This window comes from Prenolepis imparis, unplaced genomic scaffold (assembly GCF_030444845.1).
Source record: "Prenolepis imparis isolate NDT839.2.m4 unplaced genomic scaffold, iyPreImpa1.0 SCAF_6, whole genome shotgun sequence".
Taxonomy (NCBI): Eukaryota; Metazoa; Arthropoda; class Insecta; order Hymenoptera; family Formicidae; genus Prenolepis; species Prenolepis imparis.
The window spans coordinates 2,680,559-2,696,653 of NW_028141164.1; the positions used below are offsets into that span (position 1 = coordinate 2,680,559).

General features: G+C 37.2%; 2 protein-coding genes and 1 long non-coding RNA gene across 7 annotated transcripts; 1 reads left to right on the forward strand and 2 right to left on the reverse strand.

Moving 5' to 3' along the window:
- Nucleotides 1-607: 607 nt before the first annotated feature.
- Nucleotides 608-2,658, reverse strand: LOC145937475 (tRNA-splicing ligase complex subunit RTRAF-like). The gene is made up of 4 exons (XM_083040496.1): nt 2,595-2,658; nt 1,934-2,155; nt 1,690-1,788; nt 608-1,600 (listed from the first exon to the last, which is right to left on the reverse strand). Exons 1-4 carry the CDS (start codon nt 2,653-2,655, stop codon nt 1,233-1,235), a joined length of 750 nt encoding a protein of 249 aa, XP_082896622.1. The 5' UTR covers nt 2,656-2,658; the 3' UTR covers nt 608-1,232.
- A 1,077-nt stretch (nt 2,659-3,735) lies between these two features.
- On the forward strand, nt 3,736-15,868 carry Ranbpm (Ran-binding protein M). 4 transcript variants are annotated; one of them, XM_083040489.1, is made up of 9 exons: nt 3,736-4,113; nt 9,023-9,405; nt 9,795-9,982; nt 10,227-10,339; nt 10,535-10,963; nt 11,231-11,557; nt 11,690-11,873; nt 12,126-12,187; nt 12,361-15,868. In XM_083040489.1, the coding sequence occupies exons 1-7, from the start codon at nt 3,906-3,908 to the stop codon at nt 11,821-11,823; spliced, it is 1,782 nt and encodes a 593-aa protein (XP_082896615.1). In that variant the 5' UTR covers nt 3,736-3,905; the 3' UTR covers nt 11,824-11,873; nt 12,126-12,187; nt 12,361-15,868. The 4 variants fall into 4 exon arrangements, with proteins under 4 accessions (XP_082896615.1, XP_082896614.1, XP_082896613.1 ...); XM_083040488.1 differs by having other exon boundaries at nt 12,157-12,187; XM_083040487.1 differs by lacking the exon at nt 12,126-12,187.
- On the reverse strand, nt 6,588-12,480 carry LOC145937476 (uncharacterized). 2 transcript variants are annotated; one of them, XR_014425562.1, is made up of 5 exons: nt 12,341-12,480; nt 10,503-11,890; nt 9,772-10,399; nt 9,212-9,431; nt 6,588-7,197 (listed from the first exon to the last, which is right to left on the reverse strand). It is a non-coding gene; the product is annotated as an uncharacterized LOC145937476 (long non-coding RNA). The 2 variants fall into 2 exon arrangements; XR_014425561.1 differs by having other exon boundaries at nt 10,497-11,890.
- Nucleotides 15,869-16,095: the final 227 nt, after the last annotated feature.

The following is a 16,095-nucleotide window of genomic DNA, read 5'->3' on the forward strand; positions in this document are numbered from 1 at the left end:
CTCATAAATTGCCTTTCAGTATTTCTGATAAATCTTTTTAAAAAATCGAAATATATAAGGAGAAATAGTTTATTATATACATTCCAATATATATTCACATATCTTATATATATTGTAGCAATTTATATTTAATGGTTCTCTGGTATTATACAGTAAATATGAAATGAATAAAGGCAAGAAGATGGCAAGCAAGTAATGTCAGAAATATATGGACAAGCATATACACATTTAAAAAAACTCATTTATTGATTTTTAATGTACAATTCATAATCTATTTATTTATCAGATTTTATTCAACTTGTGTTTTATAAAATTACATCACAAAAATTGCGATCAGTGCGATACTTTTTTAACAACTTTTTTTCAAATCGAGATATGCATTGTATAAAAAAATATATTTCATGCATATACAATAGATCTTATCAATGAAATGTTTAGTGATAGGAGGCAGTTTTTTTCTCTTGCTTCCATATTCTCAGGATTTTCATTATCATCTAATTATAATAAAACTATATGTATTAATATAAATCAGTTTGGAATAAGTAATAGAGACATTACGAAAAACCAAACTTATTTTCAATAAATTAGCCTAAGTAGCTTGCATTTGATATAATGTTGTACATTGAATAAATTCATATTTTATTCTTCCAAAGAATATTTTTTTCTAATAAATATAGTATAGATAAGTTGGATACTGATATGACTTGAAGAATAAAATAACTTTTTATATTATAAAAATTTAACACAATTTTTAAATAAATTAGTAGAATTACTTACAAATATTTATTGCTCGCTATTTATTATATATTATGATGTGATGTGACAACTTATTATCTAATATCCTCAATCTATTTGCTTATGCATAAATAAGTTAATGAGATAACTTTTATTTGTACAAAAGCTGAGTATTTTGTTATAATAGCAAAAGTTTATGCTTATTCATATATACGAAATATCGAGTCTATAAGAAACGAGCGTTATACGCTATTTCTTACAAAAATCGACATATTACCATATTTGGCACAAAGTGAGAATAAATTAATTTTTTGTATCTTGTTCTATTTTCATAGATATTTTGTTTAATGGTACGTTTAGTAATTTCACGGTATTTCCAAGATTGCTTTAAGACGCATATATATAACGGAATATTTTTTCAATTTGATATACTCCATGTTCTTCATTCAAAATCATTAAATACATGTAATTCTAGAATATACCACAAATAGGGCCGTTTATTTGCCAACTTTTCCTAATTTGGTATCCGTTTTCGGATTAGCCGTTATATTTTGTACAGCAACTATCGTCTCGTTAATCTTCGTTTGGAGATTCCTGAGATCCTGTATGTACAGCAAAGAAAGGCCTTTGGCAGCATTATCCAGCATAATGTCACCCATATTAAAGCCGGGTCCTATAGTCATTGCCGTCAGGGATTTATCCTTGACAGTTATGGCATTATTGGGTTGCTTAATCGCATCCGCGTTCAATTTATTACATATGAGTTTGCTACATGCTTGTAACGTCACAAGATGATCAGAATGTTTCGGTACTTTTAGCAATTTTGCTATCGAATTAACCCCAGTCTTGAAAGCATCACTATCGACTGAAAATGAAAGAAATGCAAGATTTAAAATACCTTCCCCATACATGATACATTCTTACATAAGATATTGCAAACTGTGATTTACTTACAATCTAAATTGTCTAGAGGATTTGTGGATTTGATACAAGGTATCTTTACTTCTTCCTTAACTTTTGCTTTACTTCCTATAACTTGTTGATATTTTTGACCTAAAATAAATTATATATTTTCTGTCAATGTGTCTCGATTATATACAGTAGACTGATAATTAATTAAATCATTTATATATTTTTTATGTCTTATATAGAATATAAAAAGCTTCAATTCTTTGTATTATATAATTTAAATACTTACAATCATCTTTAAATTCAAGCGAAATAGCATAGCCTATGAACCATTCTAATTGATCAGCCTCATTATTTGTTATCGGACACTTGATGTCATTGCAATATTTCTCAAAAATCTTGGGCCATTCTGGAGATGTAATGTCCCTTAATTGTTTACGGTCCTCGACTGTATAATAACGTATCTTTTGATCTTCTAGCCATACAATTACTTTTCTAAAGTGCTGAGTATCTAAAATATTTGCATAATTAGTAATAATAGTATTTTTATATCATAATGGTATTGATATATCTTTATTAGGATGAAACACTGTCCATTCTATAAATTACAGAGTAAAATGTATTTTGCAATGATTATATACAATAATTATAATAATCGAAATATTCTTAACAATATCTCAATATTTAATTATGCTGTTTGTTAAAAATGCAAATGGAATATGAAACGAGATATTAAAAGATAAATGATGCAACATGTATGATTCTTGAAGCAAACATTGAGCTTTTAGAATATTTTATGAATAATGATAAATTAACTTGATTAATTAATGTGTTAAAATTCAAAATGTTTTTTTCTTTCTTTTCTTTATTGGTTCCTATTCGAAGAGTTATATTATAACAAAATTCAAAGTATCGTATAGGTTATGACATGTCAATCAAAAATTACTCACTATTTCCATTAACTTTATCCCACTCCATATAACCAAGGGCCTTCAATTTTCTTTCATACATATTGATTATTCACGAGAAGCGCTATTTTCAGAGAACAATAATTTTTGACGTGATGTACAGAAAAGTAGTGGAAAATAAAATTAGTCTCGAATGGTTCCAGATGATTCCGGAAGAATCAATATGTATACATATATTGCACTGTCTGTGACCGGAAACAGCTGTTTGGAAATTTTATATGACGTTACATCAGATTCGTGATAATCAAATAATAGATCCCTTTTCAAGATTAAAAAAAAATTCTTTTTTTTATTTCTACATGATTTGTGTAATATATTATATACCGGGTGTCCCATTTTAAAGGACCCACTCAAATATCTCAGAAACACTGCGTTAAATCAAAAAATGTTTCCTACAAAAGTTGTAGGGTTTCGAGGGGGACATAACATAGTAATATTCATATGACCTTGGGCGGCGTCTCCAAGGTCAAGTGAAGGTGAGAATAAATGTTTTAAATGGAAACCCATATTTTTTATTATAACATCTTTTTCTACTAATTAATTTGAACAACTTTTATCTGAAGCATTTTTTTATTTTCTTCAAAATTCATTCTCACCTTCACTTAAGGTTAACCTTCACTAACCTTGGAGACCCCGCCCAAGGTCAAATGAATATTATTATGTTATGTCCCCCTCGAAACCCTACAACTTTTGTAGGAAACATTTTTCGATTTAACGCAGTGTTTCTGACAATGAGATATTTGAGTGGGTCCTTTAAAATGGGACACCTGGTATATATCTAAGAGTTTTAGATACATAAAGGAGCATAACATAAATTTTTTTATGCTGTGCAAAAGAGCACAGTATCGTGAACGAAAAAATAAAGAAGGATAAGCCTATTTAATATGACTCCAAAATTTATATTTAAAATAAAACAGAAAATTATATATTCTCAATTTTGATCGCTCATTTTAATAAAGCATTCATGCGATACATGTGTAAAAAAATGAGCCAATCACGCGTCTAGTGTAAAGGACGCAACAATATGGCGCCCTCGACGTGATTGGTCGTTGAGGAGCGGACCTAAGAAAGAGAGAGGGGGGGGAAGTGTCAAACGGCAGGTGGCAGACGAGACGCGCGTCTCGCTTCATTCTTCGTTCGCGGCTCTCGCGGTGTCGTCACGACGTCACGACGGTCACGACTCGCTCGGCGAGGCGAGGTGCGAGTTGCGCGTGCGACGTGCGCGACGGCATTCGTGATCCAGGATCGCACACAACACAGGCAGCAGGTCGTAGAGCGAGAGTGGGGCAGCGGATGACAATGATGGCCGCCACCAGCGATGAACGGAGTGTTATGGAACCTGGGAGAAGGAATTCGGGGCAGAGTCAGCCCGTGGACCGGCTGAAGTTGCTCTATCCGATGGTGAACGAGGAGGAGACGCCGCTGCCGCGCTCCTGGAGCACGAGGGACAAGTACAACTACATAGGCCTGTCGCAAAATAATCTCCGCGTTCACTACAAAGGTACGTGGGTAGCCCAAGTACGCGCGCGCGACCTCTCAACGCGAGGCGATGCGTGTCTTCCCCGCGACGCGCGTACGTCCTCTCTCTCTCTCTCTCTCTCTCTCTCTCTCTCTCTCTCTCCGAGCGAATTTTCCACGGGATCAGTCGAGAATTCCCCTGTCAACGGGGTCCCGGATCCCCCCCCGAGGGATCTCGTGTCCCTCGCGGCCGCGGCAACGATCGGGGGGGCTGCTCCCGGGGCAGGGACGGAGTATCGATTGAAAATGGCAGGGCACTTTTTCGCGTGTGTGTCAGCGACCTAAACAAAGGAATCAGCTGATCCAGTCAGCCAGTCCCCCGACGCTCTGCTCAGCCTGTTACTCTGTTACGCGGGCGGTCATCGTCGATGTCAGCGGCGTCGAGTCGGGTCGGGGACGACGCTCCACGTCCAACTTCGTCTTCCCGAGCTCGATTTTTTTTCCGAAATCCTCTGCGACTCGCGGGACGCTCCTCGATTCCCGCTGGTAGGGAAAAAAACCAGAGGGAGAGAGAAGAGTCCGAGTATACTTATGCGATGAAAGAGAGAGAGAGAGAGAGAGAGAGAGAGAGAGAGAGAGAGAGAGAGAGAGAGAGAGAAGAGAGAGAGAGAAAAGAGACATTGTGACACGCATATACATGTACATATATAGACGCGACATGCACAATGTCAATGACAGCTGCGTCGTACGAACGTGGACTGATATGTGGACTCGACCTCGCGCGTCAAGTCCGACTCTTCGTGTTCGAATCTTGTTCGTTCCAAGATGAATTTTCGGCGTCTCGAATTCCCCCCGTGCATGTCAGTTCGCTATTCAGGGTGTCCTACTTTCACTACAGCCATAGCTTCGATAAGCTAGCGTTTTCGAAGTAAATTATTTTGGAAAAATCTTTGGAGAAATGATTAATAAATTATCAAAAATATATATCAGATTTTAAATTTTAGCAAGATAGATAAATGAACAAAGAACATTTTTCAGATTAAAATGATATAGATTTCATTAAAATGGAGTCTACTAGAAGGGGGGAAGGAAGGAAGGTTATCGGACAGACTCTCTTCGTTGTTGAAATATTTGATGATGGAAAATAGAGAGCCGTTATTTTCCATTTTAATTGCCGTTGCCAAAAACATCCGATGTAAATTCCTCGAGGGATCTGTCATTAAAATTCGATATAGGAATGTCGTATTTTTAAATAGGAGATATAGTACATTTAAATTCAATAAAAAAATTTCGCCTTTTAACGATATAGTTTCTTTCCGTCGTTTTTTTTTGATACAGCAGATTTCCTTGCATCTGACAGCTAGCAATGCCAGAAAATAGCGGTCCTTTATTCTCTCCCTCTCTGTTCACCCTCGGAGCTCGTTACATAGTTATATCCCGAACCTTCCGTAAGCTCGGGTTGCAATAATGACAATGACGACTCGGCGCTGCGGTATTGACGATACCGCCGAGCATTTATCTGCTTCTTTACTGCATATATGCATGAAATGAGAAAAATAAAACGTATTTAAAACAAATATGCGTTATATATCGGGGCGAGCGTTCACGCTCGACGAACGTGATGCGTCTTGCGCGACAAATGAAAATATTGTTTTTCCACGATTCACGACGAGACAAAGGTTGCGTCGAAAGAAAGCCTAGAATGAAAGTCACAAACAAAAATTATCGCGTTTGTTTATTTATTATTATTATTATTATTGCGAGAAAAAATAATGCCAATGATAATTTTTTAATTATTATAAAAAAAACTTATTAGTGTGAGAGTAACATTGATAATCGTACATAATATAAAACGAACCGAATATGGATTTTTGTTATGTAATACTCACATAACATTGTAAAATATTGACAGAATAAGAGTGTTATACATATATACACGATATGTATAATTTTAAATCATATATATATTTATTTTTATTTTTTTTATTTTTTTTATAAATTATATATAATACTGTAGCAAAGCTGTAAGACGGACGATTAAGAAAACTACGTGTATAATTTATTAGATTATTCTCTATCTCTTGACGCGTATGAAAAATATTTATAGAATATTATGATTAATCGCGATAACTGTTAAAATTGCAACTATTATATTATGAATGGAAAGCGTGAAATAAGATATCGTGATACGTGGCAGACACACGATGAAGCATAATGCACTCGACTTTAGCTATGCTGCGCGTCGATAATATCCGTTGCTAGCGAATCCTCTTTAATTTAACTTCGATCGTTGTCTCTTCTACGGAGTCTATGTAGCAGTAGCATTCGTTTCGAATCGTTCGAGCGGCTGTCATTTGCATACAAATATTTCCGTAGTTGTAATCTCTAGGATCCTATATTGAATTCTATTTTTAATTAATCAAAGAATTAAAATATTTATTTGACATTCATATTTATTATATATATTTATTTATTTACATTTATTAAGAATTTTTATTTTATTTTATTTACCTTTATTACGAATGTTTATTTATTATTATTATTTTTTTTTTCGTGTTTCTCATTCATCAAACTCCTGTAATTTACAAGTTACCTTTGATCGTTTCTGTTATATACATATATAAAAAAAAATTATTAATTATAAACAAGCCATATTTCTGAAACACATCTGTTATAAAAGCTGGAATAATTTTATATTTTGCAATAATCGTAAAAAAACGTAACTTGATTGGGACGCATGAATCGTGGCTGCTCTTTGCGTTTCCGATTAAATCTCGTGCGATCGTTGATTGCGAATCTCGAAGACTCGCCTCTCACAATCAGATCCGGGCCTCTCCTGCTTACGCGCAAGTCCACGATAACGATTTCGAGGAGTAAACGCGGCGTGGAATCCGGTGTAAGGAGTCGTGTCTTGGGTTGCGCTTCGTAAACGCATCTGTTTACGAAGCGTGGCTCGGATGCACGTGATCCTCCTTGGATCTAGGAGTGCCCAAGAAAACGGAAGATTGCATCCGTGCATCTTACCGTTAGCCCTTAACTGTTCTTCCTTGCACTTGCACTTACATCGTACTCGGTTCTCGTAAACGCAGTCTTGTCCCGTCTTGATCTTTTTCGTATCTTTTACTCTCTGAAATTTATGAGTTGCCGATTATTATTTTTTATGAAATGTTTGGCAGTCACAAAAGTTCTTATAATTAAAGTTAATCGAGGAATTTAGGTGATTTTCTATACCTCTTTCTGGCCTAAAATAAATTTTAAAGCACTTTATCTTCTGTGAATAAAAGTCTAAAATAAAAAAATCTATAATAATTTACTGTAATATTATCGTATCATTATTTTATGATAATAATTTATGACAATTATTTAACAGAGAAGTATAAAATGTAAAAGTCTAAAGACGACACATGTCTACAATGATTCTATGCGAAACTAGTATATTTTATCGGAGAAAGAGGATCCCGATATATCCTATTTCCTCTCTAACTATTTTAGAATAAACCGGATATCCCTGCGCACTAATGTTACATCGAATGCGCACAATTACTTACAACAGTTTTATCGTAATTTGCGTAACGTTGTTTGCAGGAATATAAATCTTATAACGACCTAATAAAAGCAATATATATCCGAAAGGTATATAAATGATACTCGATAGAGTAGAGATATATACGGTATAGATACATATATATTGCATTGTGCAAGGGCGAGACATGCGCATAACATATAAACTCGTAGATCACAAATCGGCAGATAAAGCTTGTAACATTGCATCGATGTGCTCGCGCGCTGACCTAATACTCTACTTACATCTGCCCTGCTAAATCGTGCATTTCCGCGGATCAATTCGTGCTTTAGCGTCACATAAGTAGATACATTAATTATTATTATTTTTTTTTTCATAGCAATAAAGCTTTTTTGGTTTCACCCGAACGCGATAAGCGAATCCCAATATTCTGTTGAGAGAAAAAAAATATATGTCCAATGTTTCGCGCAATATTTTCTTACGTAAGATGGACATGGAAAAAAAAGATTGCGCGTGAAAAGTTTCTCGAGGCGCGCGCGAAAGTCGCTTCCTAAAGCGCGCATTCTTCATCGCCACCGCGTTGCGGTGTTATGCACCAAAAATACATTCGCTCGCGTTTCAAGTTACAACGACGTGAAAGCACTCGGTCGCATTTCACTTGTTTATAATAACCTGGGCGTCTCTAGATCGCGCGTTCTTCCGCGTAGAGCACTCGCTGTGTGCGACTCGAAATCAATATTTCGCATCGTGTCCAAGGCGCATAGCGTATCTCGAGAAGGGGACCATAGCTTCTCGTTTACCTCTATCTTGACACGAAGTCTTGTTTCACTCCTGCTTAGTCAAACTTGTTTCATAGCGAGTAAATTAAAAAAAAATGGAGAGGAATTTCTCTTCGAAGATCTGGCATTTTGGAATTTCTATAGATAATATCTTGATATAGAATTATATATTGAAATATATATATTTCAATTATTAAATATATATAATAAATATTTCTATCCATTTTTTTTATCCGACTACTTTTACACGCTTGATGAGAGTCGATTAATTGTAAGAAGAAACATATGGTACAGAAATAAGTTATATAATAAACGTATCTTCAATAACGTAACTCTCTCTATCCTCGATAAATCTTTTTCGCACACATTCGATAACTATGCGTTCATCCTGCAGTCTAGTAGAAAAGCATCTGGACGTGTGTAGGCAGAAAAAGATATGATCTGAACGCGTGGCATTTCGTCCTTGCATCGCCGATGCAAGGATGCGGGAACCACACGATGACCCTGGAGTTTTAATCTCGAGCGACAGATACTGTTCTGCCGCTCTATTTGTAAAATGTGTATGCGTTCTTTTATTTGCAATGGTTATGATCCTTTGTACATATGCGAATTGCCTCTACAAGTAGTCGGATTCGCCGATTCCTATAAAGTGAGTCGGGTCCGCGTTCTTTCTCCAGGTTACGGCAAAACTCACAAAGACGCTGCCAGTGTTCGCACAACGCACGCGATACCGGCTGCCTGCGGTTTGTATTACTTCGAGGTGAAGATCGTGAGCAAGGGACGGGACGGTTACATGGGCATTGGCCTCTCGGCGCGCGACGTCAATGTAAATAGATTACCAGGTTGGGACAAGCACTCGTACGGTTATCACGGTGACGACGGTCACAGTTTCTGCTCAAGCGGCACCGGCCAACCTTACGGGCCTACCTTCACCACCGGCGACGTCATCGGCTGCGGCGTCAATCTCGTCGACAACACCGCCTTCTACACGAAAAATGGTCATCACTTGGGCATCGCCTTCACGGACCTTCCCGTAAGCTACTCGCTGCGTCAATTACGCTGAAAGAGGAGATCGTATTACATTCTAAAAGGGCTAAACATGTCTAAAAAAAAAAGATAAGAAGAAATTATTGATGAAGAAATATTGGAACAAATGTAATCTCTCTTCTGCATATTCTTCACAGCTTATCAATCTCAGTAATGTATAATATAATAAATCAATTTTCTTCTCATTTTCAAATCAGAAGACAAACTGATTTTTTTTTACAAATTTTAATTTCTTTAATATATTGTGCACGTGAGAAAATTATGAGATTTATTATTCAGAGATTGTTAAATTTTAAATTCGCAAGTTGAATATAAATAGACGTAACTTTAGCCTAGATATCGAATGTCTTACTTAAATGCAATTCGCTTTCGCAGACCAATCTCTTTCCAACGGTCGGGCTGCAAACTCCAGGCGAGGTCGTCGATGCCAACTTCGGACAGTTACCTTTTGTCTTTGACATCGGGGACATGATCAACGAACTGCGTGTACGAACGAGATTACAGATCATAAACTATCCCACGCCAGACCACGGCCAGGGCCAGTGGCAGGCGATTCTTCACAGGTACATAAGCAGAAAGCAAGACGGGGATCGAGTGCGTGATTCTCTAGTCTCCTCTCTTCGTCATTATTTTTTTTTCCTTTGTTTGTCATTGTTGTCTATTAAGATCCTCCTTGATTTGCGAGAGTCCCTCTCGAAAACGCGGATAAAACGAGGAAGTTAGCGGGGGGGGGGGGGGGAATCGCCAGCGGACCAATGTTCACAATATCTTTCGAGAGTAACAAAGTACTCTGTACGAATTCGACAGAATGGTGTGTACGTATCTCGTCCATCACGGGTATCTCGACAGCGCCGAGGCATTCGCCAGCAGCACGGGTCAGGCGTTCCAGGAGGACTACAACTCCATTAAAAATCGACAAAGTAGGTGCTGCTCCGCCTCATGGCTGCTTATTCGAAAGGTTGCCGCTCTTCCCAAGAGAACTAAAAAAACAGAGATAAAGAAAGATTATCAAAATCTTGTATTAATTTTAAAACTTGGCGTAAAGAGTGGCAATTTTATTATTAAATCCGTATTCACCTTTACCTTTCATCATGTATTTCAATGATGATCCGTAGGGATTATAAAGCTGGTATTGTCCGGTCGTGTGGGCGAGGCGATAGAAGTGACCAATCGGTTATACCCCGGTCTGCTTGATCGAGATCCGAACCTACTGTTCGCACTCAAGTGCCGCCAATTCGTGGAAATGGTGAACGGCAGCGATTCGGAGGTCTGTCCGAATGGCAATCCAAATCAAACCAGTGTGATACAATCGACCAAAGCGTACGTGAAATCCGCGACCGGTACTGTGGAAGAGATGAATATCAGTAACGCGATGAACGGCACCAGCGGCCCGCAGTTCGTAAATGGTCAGATAGAGGATGATGTAGACATGGAGGAGAGCGGCGTCAACGCTGTGAACGGTATCAAGAACAGTAACGGGTATCAGAATGGTAATCTGAGCTCGAATGGGTACAAGTGTCAAAATGGGGAGGATGTAGATATGGGTGAGATCTCAATATAGTTGCTACTGTGATATGAATAGTTTATTGTCTTCTAGATATAAAACGTTTCTATCAATATCTTAGGATTTATATGATAGACGCAAGTAAAACGAGCGAATTAATTAAGTAAAATTAAGAATATAATAATATCATTAAATGTATATTTAATCGGTTTTTTTTATTTTATTATTTTTATGTGATAAATGTGATTTGTTATCTTGGAAAAATGTAAAATGTACTCTTATGATAAACTAACATACCTGCTTGCAGAAATCGACAACAGTGCCAATCAAAGTCAGCAGCAGAGCAGCAACATTACCACTATCACCGATAGCGCGACAAGTAAAAGTAACAAGAAGCAATTGTGCGGCGGTAATAAGCAGGCGATCGAGAAGATGTTGGAGTTTGGCAGGCAATTGTACTCACAATCGATGCACCTGAGACAGCAGTGCGGAAAGAACGAGAGCAATAAGAAGATGTTGCAGGACGCTTTCAGTCTATTGGCGTACTCCAATCCGTGGAATTCACCTGTCGGTTGGCAACTCAATCCACAGGAGAGGGAAACAGTCTGCCAAAGGCTGAATTCTGCCCTTCTCGGTAAGACAAAATTTTTGCAATGACATGAAAAAGAAATAACATGCTCTTTTTTCCCTCGTAATCTCTTATATCCATTAAATTATGAGCAAAAATGACAGAGAGAAAAATTTTATTTTGTTATGATCAACACAGAATCTAGTAACTTAGCCTGTCGGCCACCATTGGAAGTCGCGGCAGCCCACACGAGAGACCTTGTCCGCGCGATGTCGACTGCCAACTTAGGGGCTTGCGGATTTGCAGTAGTAGATAATATTATCCAATATTGACGGTGCCTACCTCTGCTACCACGTCCGCCTCTTCTACCAGCGCGAGTATGGTAAGTAACATTTGTTTCTATTGGCGCACAAAATCGCGAAATTGTTAATTTATCGGAAAATATCCTGTTAGAGAAATTTGTTTCCGTTCTAAAATGAGACACGTACGAATAAGTTAAAGTCCGATCATTTTTAAAGGAGAAAAAATAATGAAAAAATTTTAAATCGATTAAAAAAAAAACGCAAAATCGCGAACAATCTTTTAAAATGATTGTTAAGAATAAAATGTTTAAGGAGTATGAACTCTCTTCTAGGTAAATAACGCGGATTTTCCTTTTTATCTAGGTATGGAAACTCCATACAAAGAAAGATTAAGGTAGGAAGTGCGCACCACTTTGAAAATTGTTTCTGTTTCAAGCGCGGTGATACAATCATTATTATTGTGTTTAACGAGTGTCTCTTTTTCTCTTTTTTTTTCGCTATATAATTATAATATGCATGTAAACCGTCTCGAGGTTGTAAAGGATACTTAGCGAGCGAATCTTGTAGGATGCGAAGGCGGAACGTGGAGCAGATTGTTCTATTAACGCAGCAACATCGCGATGTCGCGTGCCTCTTCAGCTAGAGCAGCCAGATTCGTCGGTGCCTTGGCTCGATCTCACACCACAGACACGAACATGCAAGATGAACGCTCAGACCTGCCAACAAAAATGACACCTCGTAAATTTCTAGCTTAAATCGAAGATGGACGGTTACTTTGGGATTTCAATGCCGATCAAGAGCGAAAAACGGCAGTTTCACGATGATGCTGATCTCCCGTTCCCGGCGATCGGCCGCGCTACGGCCGATCATCCCACGTTTTTGACATTATTGTGATTATTTATATGATTTTCTGTATCTTCCTTTTTCTCCCCTTTGTACTTTCTTTTGTCTTTGTATCCGACATCAGTTTATCTTGGAGTTTGCGAACCTCTCGGTCGTTTAATCGCGGTTAGCGCGTCACCCTAAATGTACGCGCGACAACATCGGTATGTCGTCGTCACGCGAATATCCCAAACCGCGCGATAATTCGCGCGTAGTTAATTTAGTAGCCGCAAGTAATTGTGCAATACGCCGATTTCACGACACGAGAACACGTTACCGGTAATAAAATGGAATTTAGTAGCCAAAGTCACTCCGCGCAAAGCGATGTTTCTGCAAAAAACTTCGTCCTTGTCATCAAGGTGGAAATTAGTTCGCGTATCGTACGAGAGTAACGCGTAATCTGAAATTTATTTGCATTTAAATGCGGGTTGTTTGCATTAAAGGTATATTCAGTGATGGAAAATTAAATATCGAACACTCAACCTGATTAGATGCATGAGCCAAAATTCGGATGATGGAGAGGAATAACAAAAGTGGGACGCGTATTGTTACATATTGCGTCTCGTTCGTTTCGGAAAAATTTAGCCGTATTAATTTGATCCATTCGCGTTGGCTTAACAATTAATTTCTTAACTTTCATACATCCTAACGATAAAATATTACTTGCTTTATTTGGACGAATCGGCGCGATGATTTCTTTTTGTAATTCGATTTTCTAATTCTGGGAGCGGCGGAAGCATGTTCATTTTAGAGATGGACGACATATTACGTTTATATATAAATAATTGCGAAAAACAAAAAAATCTGTAAACTTAACTAAGGAGCGATCTTGTACTCTATACTAAGTAATTGTTTTTTATATGCGACATAGTATATTATTATATTATATATTATTAAAGAGTAAAAAAAAACGAGAGAGAGAAGAAAAATCACAAATAAGAAAATCGTATGCAGCTAGGCGTGCGTTTAAATACAATAATTTTACTATATATACACGAAAAAAAATCATATTAATTAAAATAGAATTACCCGAATCAAATGATTTTTAGTGTTATTGTTTTGTGTACTATAGATAGAGCTATAATACGAATATGTGCGAATACAGCATGGATTTGGCTAACATGGTTTGATAAATCATTTTGTTTCGTCGCACATGTTGTTGTTATCGCGATTATCCCGCCAGGACCTTTCTGTAAATTCACCTACAACCTATTGTTAGGCTGATCGGAAATTGATTTCGGGAATAATCGTCATTGTTACTTTGAGATTTGTTAAAGTTTTCGTTTTTTATCGACGTGACCGGCGGCAACAAATTGACAACCTGCTCATTCTTGTACATCGGATCGCATATATTCGCCGGCGCGGTACGACAACAATAATTTAGCCGAATCATCGAGATGCGCTCGGTAGAGAGATCGTCGACGCTCTTCTGTCCCTGGACACATTTTCGCTTGCGCCCTTCCGGTGGTTGGCTCCCGAATTGTCGTTTTACCCCCTAGCCTGCCTTCTGAGTCTTTCGACACGATACTTTCTCAAAATGCATATATATTTTAGGTAATAAAGATACATTGTAATATATACATATATATTTGTGCCTATTTGAAACGTAACTTTATTTGCGTCTTTGTTCGATTTTAACACCCGCGCAAACATGTATATATATATACGTGCATTTTACGCATCGTATACACCTGCTTTCGTTTCTCTCCTCGTCCAAGATTCATCAGCCTGACGCGCCGAGGAAAAAAAAAACAGCGCATTGTATTTCCATATCGCGTATGTCCGCGATGAGAAAAGCAGGAGGGAGACCGATATTCTCCTCCGTTCTCGAGTAATGAGAGCACGATGATGATAATGATGATGATGATGATGATGATGCACATGATGCGTGTGTAGAGTATGCACCAACCACGTCGATCGTCGAAAGATAGTAAATGTTCACTCTCGGAAAAAAAATTTAAAGAGCCAAGATTTCTCCTCGCGATCCTCTCACTCAAGCGATTCGTGCACAAAGTGTAGGCTAGCTAGGTATACAGAAGGTGACCCGTTAAGTAGAGAGTACGCAGTAACACACTTTTTCGCTTTTACCTTTAACTTTGAGGGACTACTCGCACTTCAACGCGCTCGCACACGCACGCACGCGTATAATTTCCGGTAACGTTCAACGATATTCTAGTCAATCCCGAGAGTGTTTTTTTCTTTCTTTTTTTTTGTTCTCATACATTTGACGGGGAGATGTATATCACGGAAAATCAAATCGTGTATTTTTATACTGGTGGAGATTAATCCTTATATCCGGGAAGTCTATTTTCTAAAGCATAAGAAAAAAAAAAATAAGAAACGGGTAACGCGCGCTATTTTTTCTCTGTAAGAGAGTCCCACAAAAAATATATTATACACATACAAAAATATATATTTGTGTCTTTATACTATCGTATGTAATTTTATGAAGCTAGGAATGTATTTTAGGGGAAGTAGCTTTAAATTTCAAGGAATTGAGAGAAAAATTCAACTTGCCCGGATACGAGAGTTACAAATAATGTTGTTGATCAATTAATTTATATATAGATACCGAGTATTTATATATATATATATATGTAACACAATTCCGCGATTATAGTACTCTGTTTCGCATTTTCGTATATATAAAAAAATCTCTATTCATAACGTCTTGCGATATACCCTTTTTTGTTACATAATATGCGCGCGTGCGTGTGATATGCACACACACACAGTAAAAAAAATATATATATCTATACTATGCTTTTTTATATATGACGAAATATAATTGTAGTTTATGTATGAGAGTATCAAGTATCTCTCTCTTTCTCTCTCTCTCTCTTGAATCCAATTTTAAGAAAACGGGCGAACACAGTGGCGATCGAATATTAGTTGTTTCTAACACGCTCGGAGTACGTTGAAACATATTTTAACAATAGAAATGTTATTTTTATACGTGTACGATGTAGTTATATTAAATGAGCTGTGTGGCGTCGTGTGTGTAACGAAATCGTGACATGTTACATCGTATATAATAGAACATTAACACTCTGTCGTCGCTATATAAGTTTTCCGTAGGGAACATGTACAGGGTGATTCAGGTGAGCGAAACACTCTGTAATGTGAATAAAAAAAAAAAAAAAAAAGAAAGAAACCAAATCGAAAGTTCATACTGTTAACAATGTTTTACACAGCAATACTTTGTAATAACGAGGAACAAAAGGAGAAACTGCGAGATATAATAATAATAAGCAACGACGTTCTGCAAACAGCGATGATGCTGTCGTGCATCTTTTTTTTTATTATTCTTATCAGCACTGAACGTCTCTATTAAATATATATATATATACATATATATATTTTTTTTCCACGAAGCTTTCGAAGATGCGAATCCTCGGCAATCGCGGCGAGCTTCGAAGC

What these genes read in the sequence shown, in the direction of transcription:
- LOC145937475 (XM_083040496.1), bottom strand. Translation starts at nt 2,655, where the DNA reads ATGTATGAAAGAAAATTGAAGGCCCTTGGTTATATGGAGTGGGATAAA. An exon ending in GGATAAAGTTAATGGAAATA is followed by an intron (nt 2,156 to 2,594) that starts GTGAGTAATTTT and finishes CAAATATTTTAG; the next exon opens with ATACTCAGCACTTTAGAAAA. An exon ending in TCCTCTAGACAATTTAGATT is followed by an intron (nt 1,601 to 1,689) that starts GTAAGTAAATCA and finishes TTTCATTTTCAG; the next exon opens with TCGATAGTGATGCTTTCAAG.
- Ranbpm (XM_083040489.1), top strand. Translation starts at nt 3,906, where the DNA reads ATGACAATGATGGCCGCCACCAGCGATGAACGGAGTGTTATGGAACCT. An exon ending in TCTCCGCGTTCACTACAAAG is followed by an intron (nt 4,114 to 9,022) that starts GTACGTGGGTAG and finishes ATTCCTATAAAG; the next exon opens with TGAGTCGGGTCCGCGTTCTT. An exon ending in TGGCAGGCGATTCTTCACAG is followed by an intron (nt 9,983 to 10,226) that starts GTACATAAGCAG and finishes CGAATTCGACAG; the next exon opens with AATGGTGTGTACGTATCTCG.